Source organism: Gracilinanus agilis, chromosome 2 (assembly GCF_016433145.1).
Source record: "Gracilinanus agilis isolate LMUSP501 chromosome 2, AgileGrace, whole genome shotgun sequence".
NCBI classification, from domain to species: domain Eukaryota; kingdom Metazoa; phylum Chordata; class Mammalia; order Didelphimorphia; family Didelphidae; genus Gracilinanus; species Gracilinanus agilis.
The window spans coordinates 454,222,924-454,236,414 of NC_058131.1; the positions used below are offsets into that span (position 1 = coordinate 454,222,924).

Genomic DNA, 13,491 nt, shown 5'->3' on the forward strand with positions numbered 1-13,491 from the left:
TAAAAAAACTAAGTTTAAATTTTATTTTTATAATATAATAAACATTTTAACAAAAGTTTTTATTAAAATAAATTTTAATAAAATGTTGTTCATGAAATATACCTTTTAATAAAACTTCTTTTTAATAAAAAGATAACATTTAATAAAATTTAAATTTTTATTTTTATAGAGACAAGTCATCCCTATAAAATTTTATCTCATCAGATTTAGTTTGTTGTCCTAACCTTTCAAGGTGTTTTTGGATTCGACTGTCATCCAGTGTTAGTCAATGGTGTGGTGTCATCAAAAACTAGAAGCGTTATTTATGTTTTTATCCGAGTCATTAATAAAAACCTCAAGCTCAGGGGCAAGCATAGTAACAGTCAACCATATCAACTTATCTAATACCACTCAATGTATTTTGATCTCATGAGGAAGGAAGGAAAAGACAACACTGGTAATTTCCTTTAAGTTGCTTTTATTGATGGTTTTTGGGGTTGGTGTGTCCATGCAGATGCAGACGTACCGTCAGCATGGAGACCGGATGCCAGAATGTTCAGCTATGCTCTACCATCCTCAACATGGCCTTTCCTCCAGAAGTGATTGGACCCCTTTTCTTTTTTCCTCTTCTCTACATGATTTTCCAGCTTGGTGAAGGGCTTCTCCTTATTGCCATCTTTAAGTGCTACAATAAAATCAAGACTCCCAAGGGTGAGTATTGAAACATTATCTCATAAGCTCTGTGAACACTGAGTCTGATCTATCATTGAGAAGGTAGTAAATGCATATTTTGGATGTGGCATTGAATCTTTCAAGCTACCCACTTCTATAAAGTGAGACATTTATTTTCTTTTCAGCAAGATACTATTATTATTGGGGTTAGAACGTGGGAACTGGAGTAAGAAAGTTAACTGAAAGTCAGTCTTCTGCCTGGGGAAAGTGTGTTGCCATAGGAAGAAAGTTGGCCCTGGAGAAAGGTTAATTGTGACAAAGAATCAAAACTATAGATATAGTTGTGAGGATGAAAGGAATAGAATGATTACCTCTACTCAAACTATCACTGAGGTAAAAGGAATTCAGGCTACAGATCAACCAAAGTCTGACTATGTGACAAGTTATTGTCTTGGACTTAACCTCTATGGTTCTCGGTTTCTTCATCTGTAAAAGGAGATTAAGGGCAGTGAGGTGACTTAGTAGATAGTCAGGTCTGGAGATGGGAGATCCTGGTTTCAAATCTGGCTATGTGATCTGGGGCAAGTCACTTGACCCCAAATATCTAGCCCTAACTGTGTTCTTCTGTCTTGGAGTCTGTACTTAGTATTTATTTTAAAAACAAAACATCTTTCTTTCTTACAATTGATAATAAATATCAGTAACTGGAGGGCCACAGGTAGTAAGGAGGTGCTGTCATCTTATTCCTTACTCCCTCAAGATCCACTCTTCTTTCCCTTTGTCTTCCTTCCCCCCTTCCCCATATACCCTTTACATTTCCCCTGGTATACACATGAACATCATAACCTAGACCTTCAAGTTGACACTAGTCAAATGCCTGAATAGTCTGTCAGGAGCTGGAGTTTAATCCTGCATGTTCTCCCTGACCTTCTCTAGCTGCCTAGCTATACTCTTCTTATTTACAATCTAGGCTATATTTTTAAAATCAGTGATCTGGGGGCAGCTGGGTAGTTCAGTGGATTGAGAGCCACACCTAGAGACAGGAGGTCCTAGGTTCAAATCTGGTCTCAGGCACTTCCCAGCTGTGTGACCCTGTGCAAGTCACTTGACCCCCATTGCCTACCCTTACCACTCTTCTGCCTTGGAGGCAATACACTGTACTGACTCCAAGATGGAAGGTAAGGTTTTAAAAAAAAAATCAGTGATCCAAAATATCATGAACAGATTTCTAGCCCAGAACTTAAGGCAATACCAAAATCAGAGGGCATTAACATATGTGCAACACTAGAGGTCACAATCTAGCAAGTTTAGGTCAGAGGTGAAAAGAAACTAGAATTATAACTATTCTTATTTCTCTCAAACAAAAATACCACTTTTGGACCTGCCAGAGGTACATTGTGAAAATCAACCTCATTAGACTCAGAAGTTGTTTTCCTTTTTAGGGAGAATATAGAGGACCAGCCTCTACATGCAAAAATGAGGGTTCTGAGTGGCGTTTATGGCGTCGGATTGATAAGACAGGAAAAAGAAAAATGAGAACAACTAGACTAGTGGTTAGCCCATGCTGTTCCGAATTCTGCAGGCATGGAAGTTTATTATATACCGATTTCAAGCAAAAAGGAATCACAGTTGGTAAGGGGCAATAAATCACGCATAATCCATTGAAGTCTAAAGAATACAGATGCAAAGACAAATGATCAAATTCCAAACCCCAATTCAGCAGGGGATAATTCTGGGAGAGGAAATATCCCAGGGAGATGCTCATCAATTGAAATCTGCATTCAGACTAAAGACTCAGGTTTTAATCTGAATATGTGATTTTATCTAAGCAGCATTTGTTAGGATTTAGGCTTCTCAATTATCAAGGAAGGAAGTCATCCACTCAGTAGAAGCTGGTCTGCCACTTCAAAGCTCTCCAATAAGAATTGTAAAAAAGGTGGGGATCAAAGACTGAGTCAAAAGAGGAGCCTCAGATTTTTATCTTAGATGGCTCATTCTGTCTGTCCTGACCTGCAGTGCAGAAAATCATACACACAGTTTTACTTGCCGATGATTTTGTAATGGGATCCAGATAAAATATCTGTTACAGACTCTGTTTCTCTAAATGACTCCTAATAGCCTCTTGGAGGGATCAAGTTGATTTTGGATTAACCTACCTGCTGGTACCAGAGCCTTTTGGGGCTCAGGTGACCAGGACCAAACACAAAGACTGCCTCAGTCTGGATTGGTCACGTAGGGAATCCAGATAACAGGCCCTAAATTTTTTCCTATTTCTCCAATGGCTTTAATACATCAAACGGCTTCCCACAGGAGAAGTTCTGGTTTCCCTTTTAATTGTTTACATTTAGGACATAGAACTAGGAAAATATTGACTAAATGGCTTGTAAAAGATGAGATTTAGAGATTCTTTAAACAATGAACCAAGCATAGAGCCAGTCACTGTCTTTCTTTGTGCCTAAAATGACCATAGCTGTCCCTCTTCATATCCATACTGTGAATAAGGAGATGTTTATGAGAAGTAAAATGAGGTCAGTCAAAAAATGTTTTGCAAAAATATAATTTCTATCCAGGCACTCTTGATACATGTCTATAATCCCCGCTACTAGGGAGGTTGAAGATGAATTGCTTGAGCTCAAGAGGTCTGAACTGCAAGGGGCTTAAGCTGATTGGGGATCTGAATTAAGTTCAGTACCAGTGAACCCAATGGGAGTTGGTGGGTAGTGATCAGACTATGTAAGGAGGGGACAAACCAGTTTAAAAACAAAAAACAGAGCAGGTCAAAGCTCTCCTGTTTGTCAGGTTTGGTTTTGGACCAGTGAATAGTCCCAGTACTTCCAGCCTGGACAACACAGGGAGACAGTTTTCACAAAAACAAACATTATTCTGAGAATAATGTAAGTAATTTAAAAAATGCTTCCAATCTGGGAGAGACAGATCCAGTCCCAAATAACAATAATGATAATACTACTGCAGCCTATATAGCAGTAAATGAAGGCACTCAGAAACAGGTGCATGTCTCCTCAGCCAAAAGAGGTTAAAGGAAAGAAGATAAGGACAAGTCAGTTCCTTCACATTCCCTACCACAACTGCTTTGCCATTGTTCCAACCACAAGGTTTCATACTTTGCTAGCAGCCTATTGTTTTTGAGCCTTCTTCCTGTGGCATGGGAAGGGAAACCTACTTTGTAGCTATTTCTCTCACCAACCTGCTGTTAAAATTGGCCCCAGTCCACCTCCACCCCTACATGACCACTTCCCAGTTGAATAGTAAGAGCAGAACCAAACTGTCTTTAACCTTTTCCAAGACCAGCTTATCTCTACTCTGATTACTCTAATTTATATCATTTTCCACTTGGCTGCTCACCTGGACTTCATTATTGTCTTTAGAAACTCATCGTAGAAAGCAGACATTGGAAATTCCTCACAAATCCTCTATATAAAAAGGAGGGCAGACATCTCGTCATGCCCCCACCTAGATCCCCTCCATCTGTTCCCTCTCCACGTTTTATCTTCCTTCATTAGATTGTGAACTCTTTGAGGACAGGGACTGTCTTTTGCCTTTGTTTGCACTTGGCACATAGTAGGGCAACTTAATGTTATTGACTGATGATATTCTTCCATCAATACTTAAACCCACCCCCCCACATTTCCCAAAGAGCCATCCTTTACTTACTAGAGACCAGCTCTGCCCACAGAGAATCTACCAGGTGCTATATTTACTACTAATAGCCGATTCAGAAATAATTGATTATATTAGTTCCATTAAAGACCATTAAAGTATAAAAATTATCCCAAACTGAAATGCCAAGGAGAGTATGTTTACTTCTAAGGCAGCTGACAAATTTTTCCTAAAACTAAAGCTCTTGATTAATCTATCATCTATATCATGGGGCGAAAATTCAAGTGGGATAGTTCACTCATGGCCAGTAGATGCTCTTCAGAAAACTTTTTTGGTTCAAACCAAAAAGATTCAGTAGAATGAAAGATTACTCAATCTAAAAATGATCATTCTGTGACAATTTCTTGGATGTCATTAACTTCAAAATTATGCTAATTCAATTGTTGATACTCAATAGTATGAAAAACATCTCCACAAAGTAAAAGAAATAGACATATGGGGGTAGCTAGGTGGTACCAATGGACAGAATTTGAATTTAGTGTCAGAAAGACTTGAATTCAAATTTAATTTGACCTTAGACACTTGCTAGCTATGGTGAGTCTGGGCAGGTCATTTAATTTCTTGATGCTTCATTTCCCTCATCTGTAAAATGAGGATAATAAGAACCTCCCTTTCAGGGTTGTTGAGAATAAAGTGAGATATCTGTAAAGGATTTGGTAAACCTTAAATCACTATATAAATCTTTCTTCTACTACTACTACTTTAGATTTATGGATATCAAGTTATATATATGGAGATATGAGTAGGGAAGTTCCTTTCATATACTAATGTATATAATAATGATCATTTTTATTCTTCTAATCAGTGATTTAGAACATTCTTTCATGACCAGTTTTGCTTTTTTTTTTAAACCCTTACCTTAAATCTTAGAATCAGTTCCAAAGCAGAAGAGTGGTAAGGGCTAGGCAATGGGAGTTAAGTGACTTGCCCAGGGTCACACAGCTGAGAAGTGTCTGAGGCCAGATTTGAACCTCCTGTCTTTAGGCCTGACTCCCAACCCACTGAGCCACCCAGCTGCCCCCTTGATTTCTTTTTCTTTAAACTACCTGTTTTTATTCCGTGACCATTTATCAATTGAAAAATGGCTTTCATACATTTTACTCAGTTTCCTATATATTTGAAATATGAGGCCCTTATTAGAGAAACTTGCTATATACCTTGTTAGCAAAATATAGTTTCCCTTTTTATCTGTTAATTAGGTCCATTTTTGTGTTAGCTTTTTCTGAGATCATGATTGCTACCCTTGCCTACTTCCGCTGAAGCTTAAGATTTTAACTCTTGTTTCAACTGTTTTGAGAATATCTCTTATAAACATTGGATTTTGATTTCTAATCCATTCTGCTTTCTACTTCCATTTTATGAATTCATACCATTTACATTCACAGTTGTGGTTACCATGTATTTGCCTCCTTCCTATTCTGTTTATCCTCTTTACTTCTGATCTTGCTCTTTCTTAGTCTGCCCTTTATCATACAACCTCCTCTTTTTCTTTTCTCCTTCCCTTCCTACTTCCCTGTAAGATAAATGTCTATGTCCAATTGAATGTATGTGTATGTGTTCTTCCCTCTTTGAACCAATTCAATTGTTATCAATTCAAATTCAAATTGTTCAAATTCAAATGTTATCAACCCCCCAAACTCCATTTTCACCTCCACTCTTTTATATGGGATAATTTTCCCCATTTTTCCTCTTCTTTCCCCTTCTTGTAGTGCATCACTTTTGCACCCCTTCATTTTTTTGTTTTTAGATCATCCTAATGTAATTGACTTACACACCCATGTCCTTTCTATGTGCACTTCTTTAACCTGCCTTAATAATAATAAAGTTCTTAGGAGTTACATGTATCCTCTTCCCATACATACATAGGAATGTAAACTTTAACCATACCTACCTAGTCCTATATGATTACTGTCTTGTTGACCTTTTTTATTCTTGTCTTGTGTTTGAATGTCAAACTTTCTATTCAGCTCTGGTCTTTTCATCAAGAATTTGAACTCAGGTCTTGCTAACCCCAAGTCCAGTGCTATCCCTTTCTCCATGAAACGGGAAAACAAAGCTAATTAACTGGATACTAATAAAAAGTTTGTACAATGCTTGGTCACCCAGAAGCCAGTTAATCCCATGGCCTTGTTGAGAAGTCAAACTTAGATCATTAGGTGCCCCTGGATTCTGAAAACAACTCTGGGGAACTCAAGAACAGAACCTCCTCAGGAGTTTGATTTAGGACTAGATAGAGGTGGTTTGGATGGTGTGTTCCAGACTGCCGTTTCCCAGGGATGCCTCTGTTTCATTGATTCATTCAATCGACAAACTCTTATATGCTAGGCTCTATGGTAAGTATAGAAGATACAAAGACAAAAATGAAATAATCCTTGCTTTTGAGGATTTTAGATGAAATTACTGAGAAATGTCACTATACCATAAGTGTAAACAAAATAGGAACAAAGTAGATTCAAAATAATTTCATTGGAAGGGTACTAATTAAGGATTAAACAAGAGTTAGAATAGTATGCATTTAGGCACTTGAGTTGATGAGCCTTGAAAGATCAATATTCTAGAGTGGGGAAGAAATACATTTTAGGTTTGGGGGACAGCACAGAGACAGTAGATGGAATGTCTTGGATAGGAAACAGTTAGTAGGCTGGTCTGCTTAGATCATTTTAGTACATGAAAAAGAGTAATATGCAGTAAAGACCTGGAAAGATAGGTTGGAGTCACATTATTTAGGCCTTTAAATGTCAAATAGAGGAGTTTGTATTTTATCCTAGAGGCAGGAGAGACATAGAACTTCTTGAGCAGGGGGATGGACAAAGATACCATGTATATAGACATGTGTTTTAGGAATATCAATTTGAAAATGTATAGAATGAGGGAGCAGTTAGGTGGCTCAATGGAGACAGAACCAGGCCTGGAGATGGGAAGTTCTGGGTTCAATTTTTATCTCAGACACTTCCTAGCTGTGTGACTGGGTAAGTCACTTAACCCCATTGTCTTGCCCTTACCACTCTTCTTTAGAACCAATACACAATATTGATTCTAAAATAGGAGGTATAAAGGGGGCATCTGGGTAGCGTAGTGGATTGAGAGTCAGGCCTAGAGACGGGAGGTCCTAGGTTCAAATCTGACCTCAGACACTTCCCAGCTGTGTGACCCTGGGCAAGTCACTTGACTCCCATTGCCTACCCTTACCACTCTTCCACCTAGGAGCCAATACACAGAAGTTAAGGGTTTAAAAAATAAAATAAAATAGGAGGTAAGAGGTAAAATAGATAAATATGATGGATTGGAGTGAAGAAAATCTGGATGTAACTAAACAAGTTGGGAGGCTATTGCAGTAGTTCGAGAGGAGATGAAGGCCTGAACTAGGGTAATGGTCACATAAATAAAATAGGACACATGAAAAGTGATCTCTGCAACACTGAACTGACGAGATTTGGCAATTGCCAAGTAAATAAGAGTGGAGGGGGTGCTGTGAAAGAGGAAGAATTGTGGATGGCTATAAGATTGTAAAACAGAGATGTGGAAAAGGATGCCGATAGCCCTCAACAGAAAGTTAGCGAAGTAAATTTGAGGGAAAATATGAGTTGTTTTAGACATATTGAATTGGAGATCTTTATTGGACATCTATTTGAAAATGTCTAGTTGGTGATGTTAGACAGGTTCAAGAGAGACTAAGATATAGCTCTCACAGTTATTTGTATAGCTAAATCCATGGGAGCTAATGATATCACCAAAAGAGAGGGTGAAGAGAGAAAAGATAACTCGGGACAGAGCTTTAGGAGATAGCCATATTTTGGGGATGAGGTGTGAGACATGGATAATATAGGAAAGAATACTAAGAAAGAGATGGCACATAGGTAGGAAAAGAATAGAGAACATTGTCACAAAAACCTAGGGAGATTAAACAGAACATTATTACCAGTGTTATATGTTGTAGAGAAGTACAAAAGGATTAGAAGAAAAGCTACCACATTTCAAAATTAAGAGAACATTTATAACCTTTGAAAGAACAGATTCTGAGTAATGAGGCCCAGATTCATACTTTCTTGGAAGCAATCCATACTAAAATAGATCCTAATGATGTAGCTGAAATTGACATCCCTTCTTTCTTCCCTTGGAATTCCTTGAAAATCTTTCTAGGATGAACTAGAATGTATATATTTCCAGACTTGTAAAGGTATCTAAGAAGGTGATCACAAGTTGCTTGATGGTATAAAACAATCTTGAGCTTCTAAAAAACAAAAAATGAGAGGAGGGGTACAGGAGTAGATTGCTAGTTATATGACACTTGGGCAAATCACTTAACCCTGTTTACCTCCATTTCCTCATCTATAAAAAGAGTTGAAGAAAATGGCAAACCACTCTAGCATCTTTGCCAAGAAAATCCCCTAAAGAGGTCATGAAGAGTTGGAAATGTGAACATGTTTGGGGGTATGATTTATTGCTGCTGACATTTGCTAGGTTTACTACTTTTGAATAAACCTGTCTCATTTGCTCTTCCTTTTATTCCCCCATATAGATAAAACGAAAATTATCTACACAGCTGTGAATGACACTGCCAAAGAAGCAGAAGCAAGAACTTTGAGCAATGGTACAACTTAGTCCATCTCATAAGCCACTAGATTTTATCCACAGAGTGCCATTTCAAGTGCCAGCAGCAAGGTGTGAAATATATGTAGCTAGCAGGAAGAGCAGCATTATCTGAATTTCAGAGGCAAACTCTCCTGTGTTCCTCTAAGCCATCCCACCAGTGACCACCAAGGTGATCATGGTTCTGAACCCTTGAAATTATGGATATCCATGTGAGCAACTTGCAGCTAACACAAATCTGGGACTTTTTTCCTCTGGCTACTTACAAAAAAAAAAAAAATTTAAGACCAATGGGATTTGATGAATTTATCTCCAGTAGGATAGGCTCAGTCTTTAGAGTTCATTAGGAAAAATTGTACCTAGATTCTCATTTTAGTGTAGTTTCTGTGGCTTTCTCTTAAAACTTCTATAACCTTAATTTTGATGAGTTACCAGTTCCTTTTAACATTTCAATGAATAAAAAATTACTTTGTTTTTTCCAAACACATTCCAAGGAATACCTCCCTCCAACAAAGTAACACCCAAAAACCAGATTGTAACTAATAGTATGTGTCACTTTCCATTTAGCAGCTCATTAGCTATTAAAAGCAAGGATTGTGTAAAATTGTGTTATATTTGACCCGAGTTTTCTTGCATTTTGGTTTTGTCATTGTTTACACTGTTGTAGTCACTGTTAAAACAAATTCATTGTCATAACTAACCTTAAAAATTGTGACTAAGGCACAATTGAATAGCCTTAAGACCAGAGAGAAAAAGTCATTTTATATATATATATAAGTACATATATATATATATAAATAAAGGGGATTTTAGAATGCCTTCCTAAAAACTGGTCACTTTTAACACTAGGATCTGAATATTCTGTGCAGCTATAACTCAGTTTGTGTCTGTATTATTTTTTTTTTTTTGCATCATTACCTGAGCCTTGAGTCCAAAACAATTTAATGGTTCTTGAGGTTTTTTGGGGTGTGCTAGAAGTAGGATTCAGTTTCCACATATTGCATTTCTGAGGAATTATAGGTGACTGTCCATTTAGCTTTCTCAAAAAGATGCAAGCAAGGAATAAGGATAAAGGAAATTGTGGTTTAAAAAACAAAACAAAACTGCTAAACTAAATGTATATATGGGAAGTAGGAATATATTAAGGAAAACAATTTTACATAGAAGGGCCTTGCATATAAAAACCAGAGAGGTCACAGATCTGCTGTAAATAGACTGTTTTCAGTAGCCTACTAAGTCTAACTAGATGAATGAACAGTCTAATATCTTACCCTTACTCATCACAACAATAAATTATGCCAATGAAAAGAAAATTACATGCAAAAATGTAATAGTTCCGTAAATGTCCAAGAAATTCTAGTTTCTGAGACCTTAAGTAAACCAAAGATAAAATGGGATGGGTGAAAACATTACAAATGGTAAAGGATGAGTGTGAGAAAAAAGATTTTTTTAAACCCTTTCCTTCTGTCTTGGAATCAATACTGTATATTGATTCCAAGGCAGAAAAGCAGTAAGGGCTAGGCAATAAGAAGTGTCTGAGGCCAGATTTGAACCTAGGACCTCCTGTCTCTAGGACTTGGTTTCAATCCACTGAGCTATCCAGCTGCCCCCAATAATTTTCTTGTAGTCTTGGTTCCACTTTTCCTACTTGAAAACAGTATTGTAGAGAATCATTCTAATTTCTGCCCAGTTGTTCAGCCTTGCCTTATTCATCTTCTGTTAACCAAGAAAATTTACAAGTACTTTCCTAACCATGTGTCCATTCCCTTACATTTTAAGATGAAGCTATTAGATGTTTTTTGGGAGATATTAACCCCCAAAGACAAGTATAAAAATGTCACTGGAATTCCAGATGTTAATAGCAAATATGTTTTCTTAAGAGAAATTCTGTCTTAAAATATAAGATCATAGTGCTAGATGGGATTTCAGTGGCTATAGTCTGATTCTCTCATTTTACAGATGAGGAAACTAGGCGTAGGAGATAAAGTGATTTATCAATCATCAAGATCATCAAGGCAGAATGCTTGTCCCATCAAATTTCTATAGCACCGACTATGTGTATTGTGTTAAAATGCCTTACAAATATCATCACAACCACCCTGGGAAATATAGGTGCCATTCTTTTTAAAGTTGAGGAAACTGGGGCAGCAGGGTAGCTCAGTGGATTGAGAGTCAGGCTTAGAGACAGGAGGTCCTAGGTTCAAGTCTGGCCTCAAGACATTTCCTAGCTGTGTGACCCTGGGCAAATCACTTGACCCCCATTGCCTACCCTTACCACTCTTCTGCCTAGGAATCAATACACAGAAGTTAAGGGTTTTAAAAAAAAATAAAAACAAGTTGAGGAAACCGAGGCAGATGGTAGCTCCTGACTTGTCCAGGATTTGAACTCAGATTGTCCTAACTCTAGGCTCAGAGCTGTGCAGTGTTTCCTAGTTACAAAAAGTGAGAATAAAGCTAGAGTGAAACTTTTCTTTTAAGGAAATATTGTTGATATCTTGTTTTTATATATTACCCTGAGGGGTCCAGTGAAGCAGTTCTTAAAATAAAGAATATAAAAGTTGGTAAAGAAGCATTTATCAAGTCCTTACTATGCGTCAAGTGAAACTCTGGATTTAAAGAGAAAAGGGAAAAAAAGTATACCTGCCCTCAAAAAACTCACATTCCAGAGGAGAGAAATAACATGCAACTACATATGTATCAGATATACAGAGTAGAGATGGAAGTTTATGTCAGAAGGAAAGCACTGAGTGGAAGGGAAATGGTGGAGGGTGAGGGAACAGTTGGGCCTGTTAAGACCTCTTTCATGTGAGATTTGAGATGTCTTGAATTCAAGGAAACCAGAAGAGGGATACTGCCAATGAAAAGATAAATCATTAGTAGCTGATCTATGTTCAGGGAATAGGCAAGTTGGCTAGTGTAAGACTGGGAATATAGGAAAGTATTTTCTCTATCAAGTTTCTTAAGTCTAGACAATTAACAAAGCAATATGTCAAGTTCCAACTTGTAGCGTTTTCCTCTTTCCAAGGCTCACACTGAAAATTGCCTCTCAAGTACTGATAAGTATTGTCTCCAACAAATCCTTGGATGTTGAGGGAGCCATGCCTTGGATGGGAAGAACAATTGGAATATAATAGCTAAGGTCTTCTGATTGATCTCCGTGGCTTTACAAGGTTAAGTGGGCTGAGGCCTCAGTTTTGACTTTATGAGAAAGCTAATAAATGCAACACCAGTTGAAGGGCCAAGAATCCTAAAATAACTTTTCAGGAATGTCAAGGGTTTTAAATGAGAGCATTTCATATCTTTGATGCTGGAAGTAATAGAAACCACAAGGGTTCATCAAGTAGGCCTGCACTTTAGGAAAAATCACCTTCCTTGGAGACTGAATGAATTGGAATGGGCAGAGAAAGCAGTAACATGAGATGCTGTGAAAGTAAAAATGAAAAATTGGCCAGACTGGATGTGAGGGGTAAGCAAGAGGAATTAAGGTTGTGCATTCAACAACAGAATTTGTGAAGAGTTTTGGAAAATATTTAGTTGTTTTGGACATGTTGAGTTTGAGATATTCAATTTGGCAAAAAGATTTGAACTTGGGACATTATATATATAAAAATCTGGGAATCTTCATAGAGATGAAGAACCATAAAAGGAGAACTGAGAATGATCAGATGAGTAAGAGAACCAGGACAAAGTATCACAAAAATCTGGAGAGTATCCAGGATGATCAAAACTGTTTGCCTTAATAATAGTCATTGGATAAACCTGTTCTCCAGGTTGTGCTCATTTCATTCATTCTTTAAGTTTATACAAGTCTTAACAGATTTTTCTTTTAAACCATCCCTTTCATAATTTATGGCTTGAATAGTATTATATTTACACATTAAGTTAGGTTATTCTCCAATTGATGGGCTCTTTTTGTTTTTGCCATTCCAATAAAATACAACTCTTTGACATATAACTCTTCAAGTCACAATAGATTGTATGATATGTGATACAAAGAAATAGCCCCTGGCCTTTTTTTTACAGGTTGAGAAACAATTTGTACACTTATCAGTGTAACTCTCCCTCTGAACTACTCTAAACTTGCAGACTTGTAGGGTGGAACTCAGGTGCTACTATTCCTAGGTTCTAGATTGTGGAGTTATACCTCAAAAGCCCCCATTGGTATGCTAACCATCATAGAATCAACTCACAAGAACTGTTTGATCAGACCGTACAATATATAAGAGTAATGTTAACAAGCTTGGAAAGGCAGGCTAGATTGTGGAGTGCTTTAAATTGTGGAGGTAGAATGGACCAACACTAGCTTTGGGTCTTACATTGCTTCTCATACATTCTATATCACAAATGGGCTTCCATGTCTACACAATATCTTCTATCTCACCTTCACTGTATAAGCATTTATTACCTCAGCCTCTAGGAATGCCTAGTTCCCTTCAAAACTTGGCTCAAGTATCAGCCCATCAATAATCTTTCCATTATACCAGTTAGTGTCTCACACACCCACCAGATTTATGTATTTTGAATTTACTTACTTATGGACATATTTCTTCTCTTAGTAAGACCTTAAAGGTA

The 13,491-nt window shown here is 37.4% G+C and overlaps 1 protein-coding gene across 1 annotated transcript in view; it reads left to right on the top strand.

The window, feature by feature from the left end:
- SLC10A1 (solute carrier family 10 member 1) overlaps nucleotides 1–9,523 on the top strand; it is a 37,695-nt gene extending 28,172 nt beyond the window's left edge. The window contains exons 4-5 of the mRNA XM_044664798.1: nucleotides 494–690; nucleotides 8,849–9,523. Of these exons, the coding sequence (XP_044520733.1) occupies nucleotides 494–690; nucleotides 8,849–8,931 (280 nt within the window). The 3' untranslated portion in view covers nucleotides 8,932–9,523. The remainder of the gene's footprint in view (nucleotides 1–493; nucleotides 691–8,848) is intronic.
- Nucleotides 9,524–13,491: the final 3,968 nt, after the last annotated feature.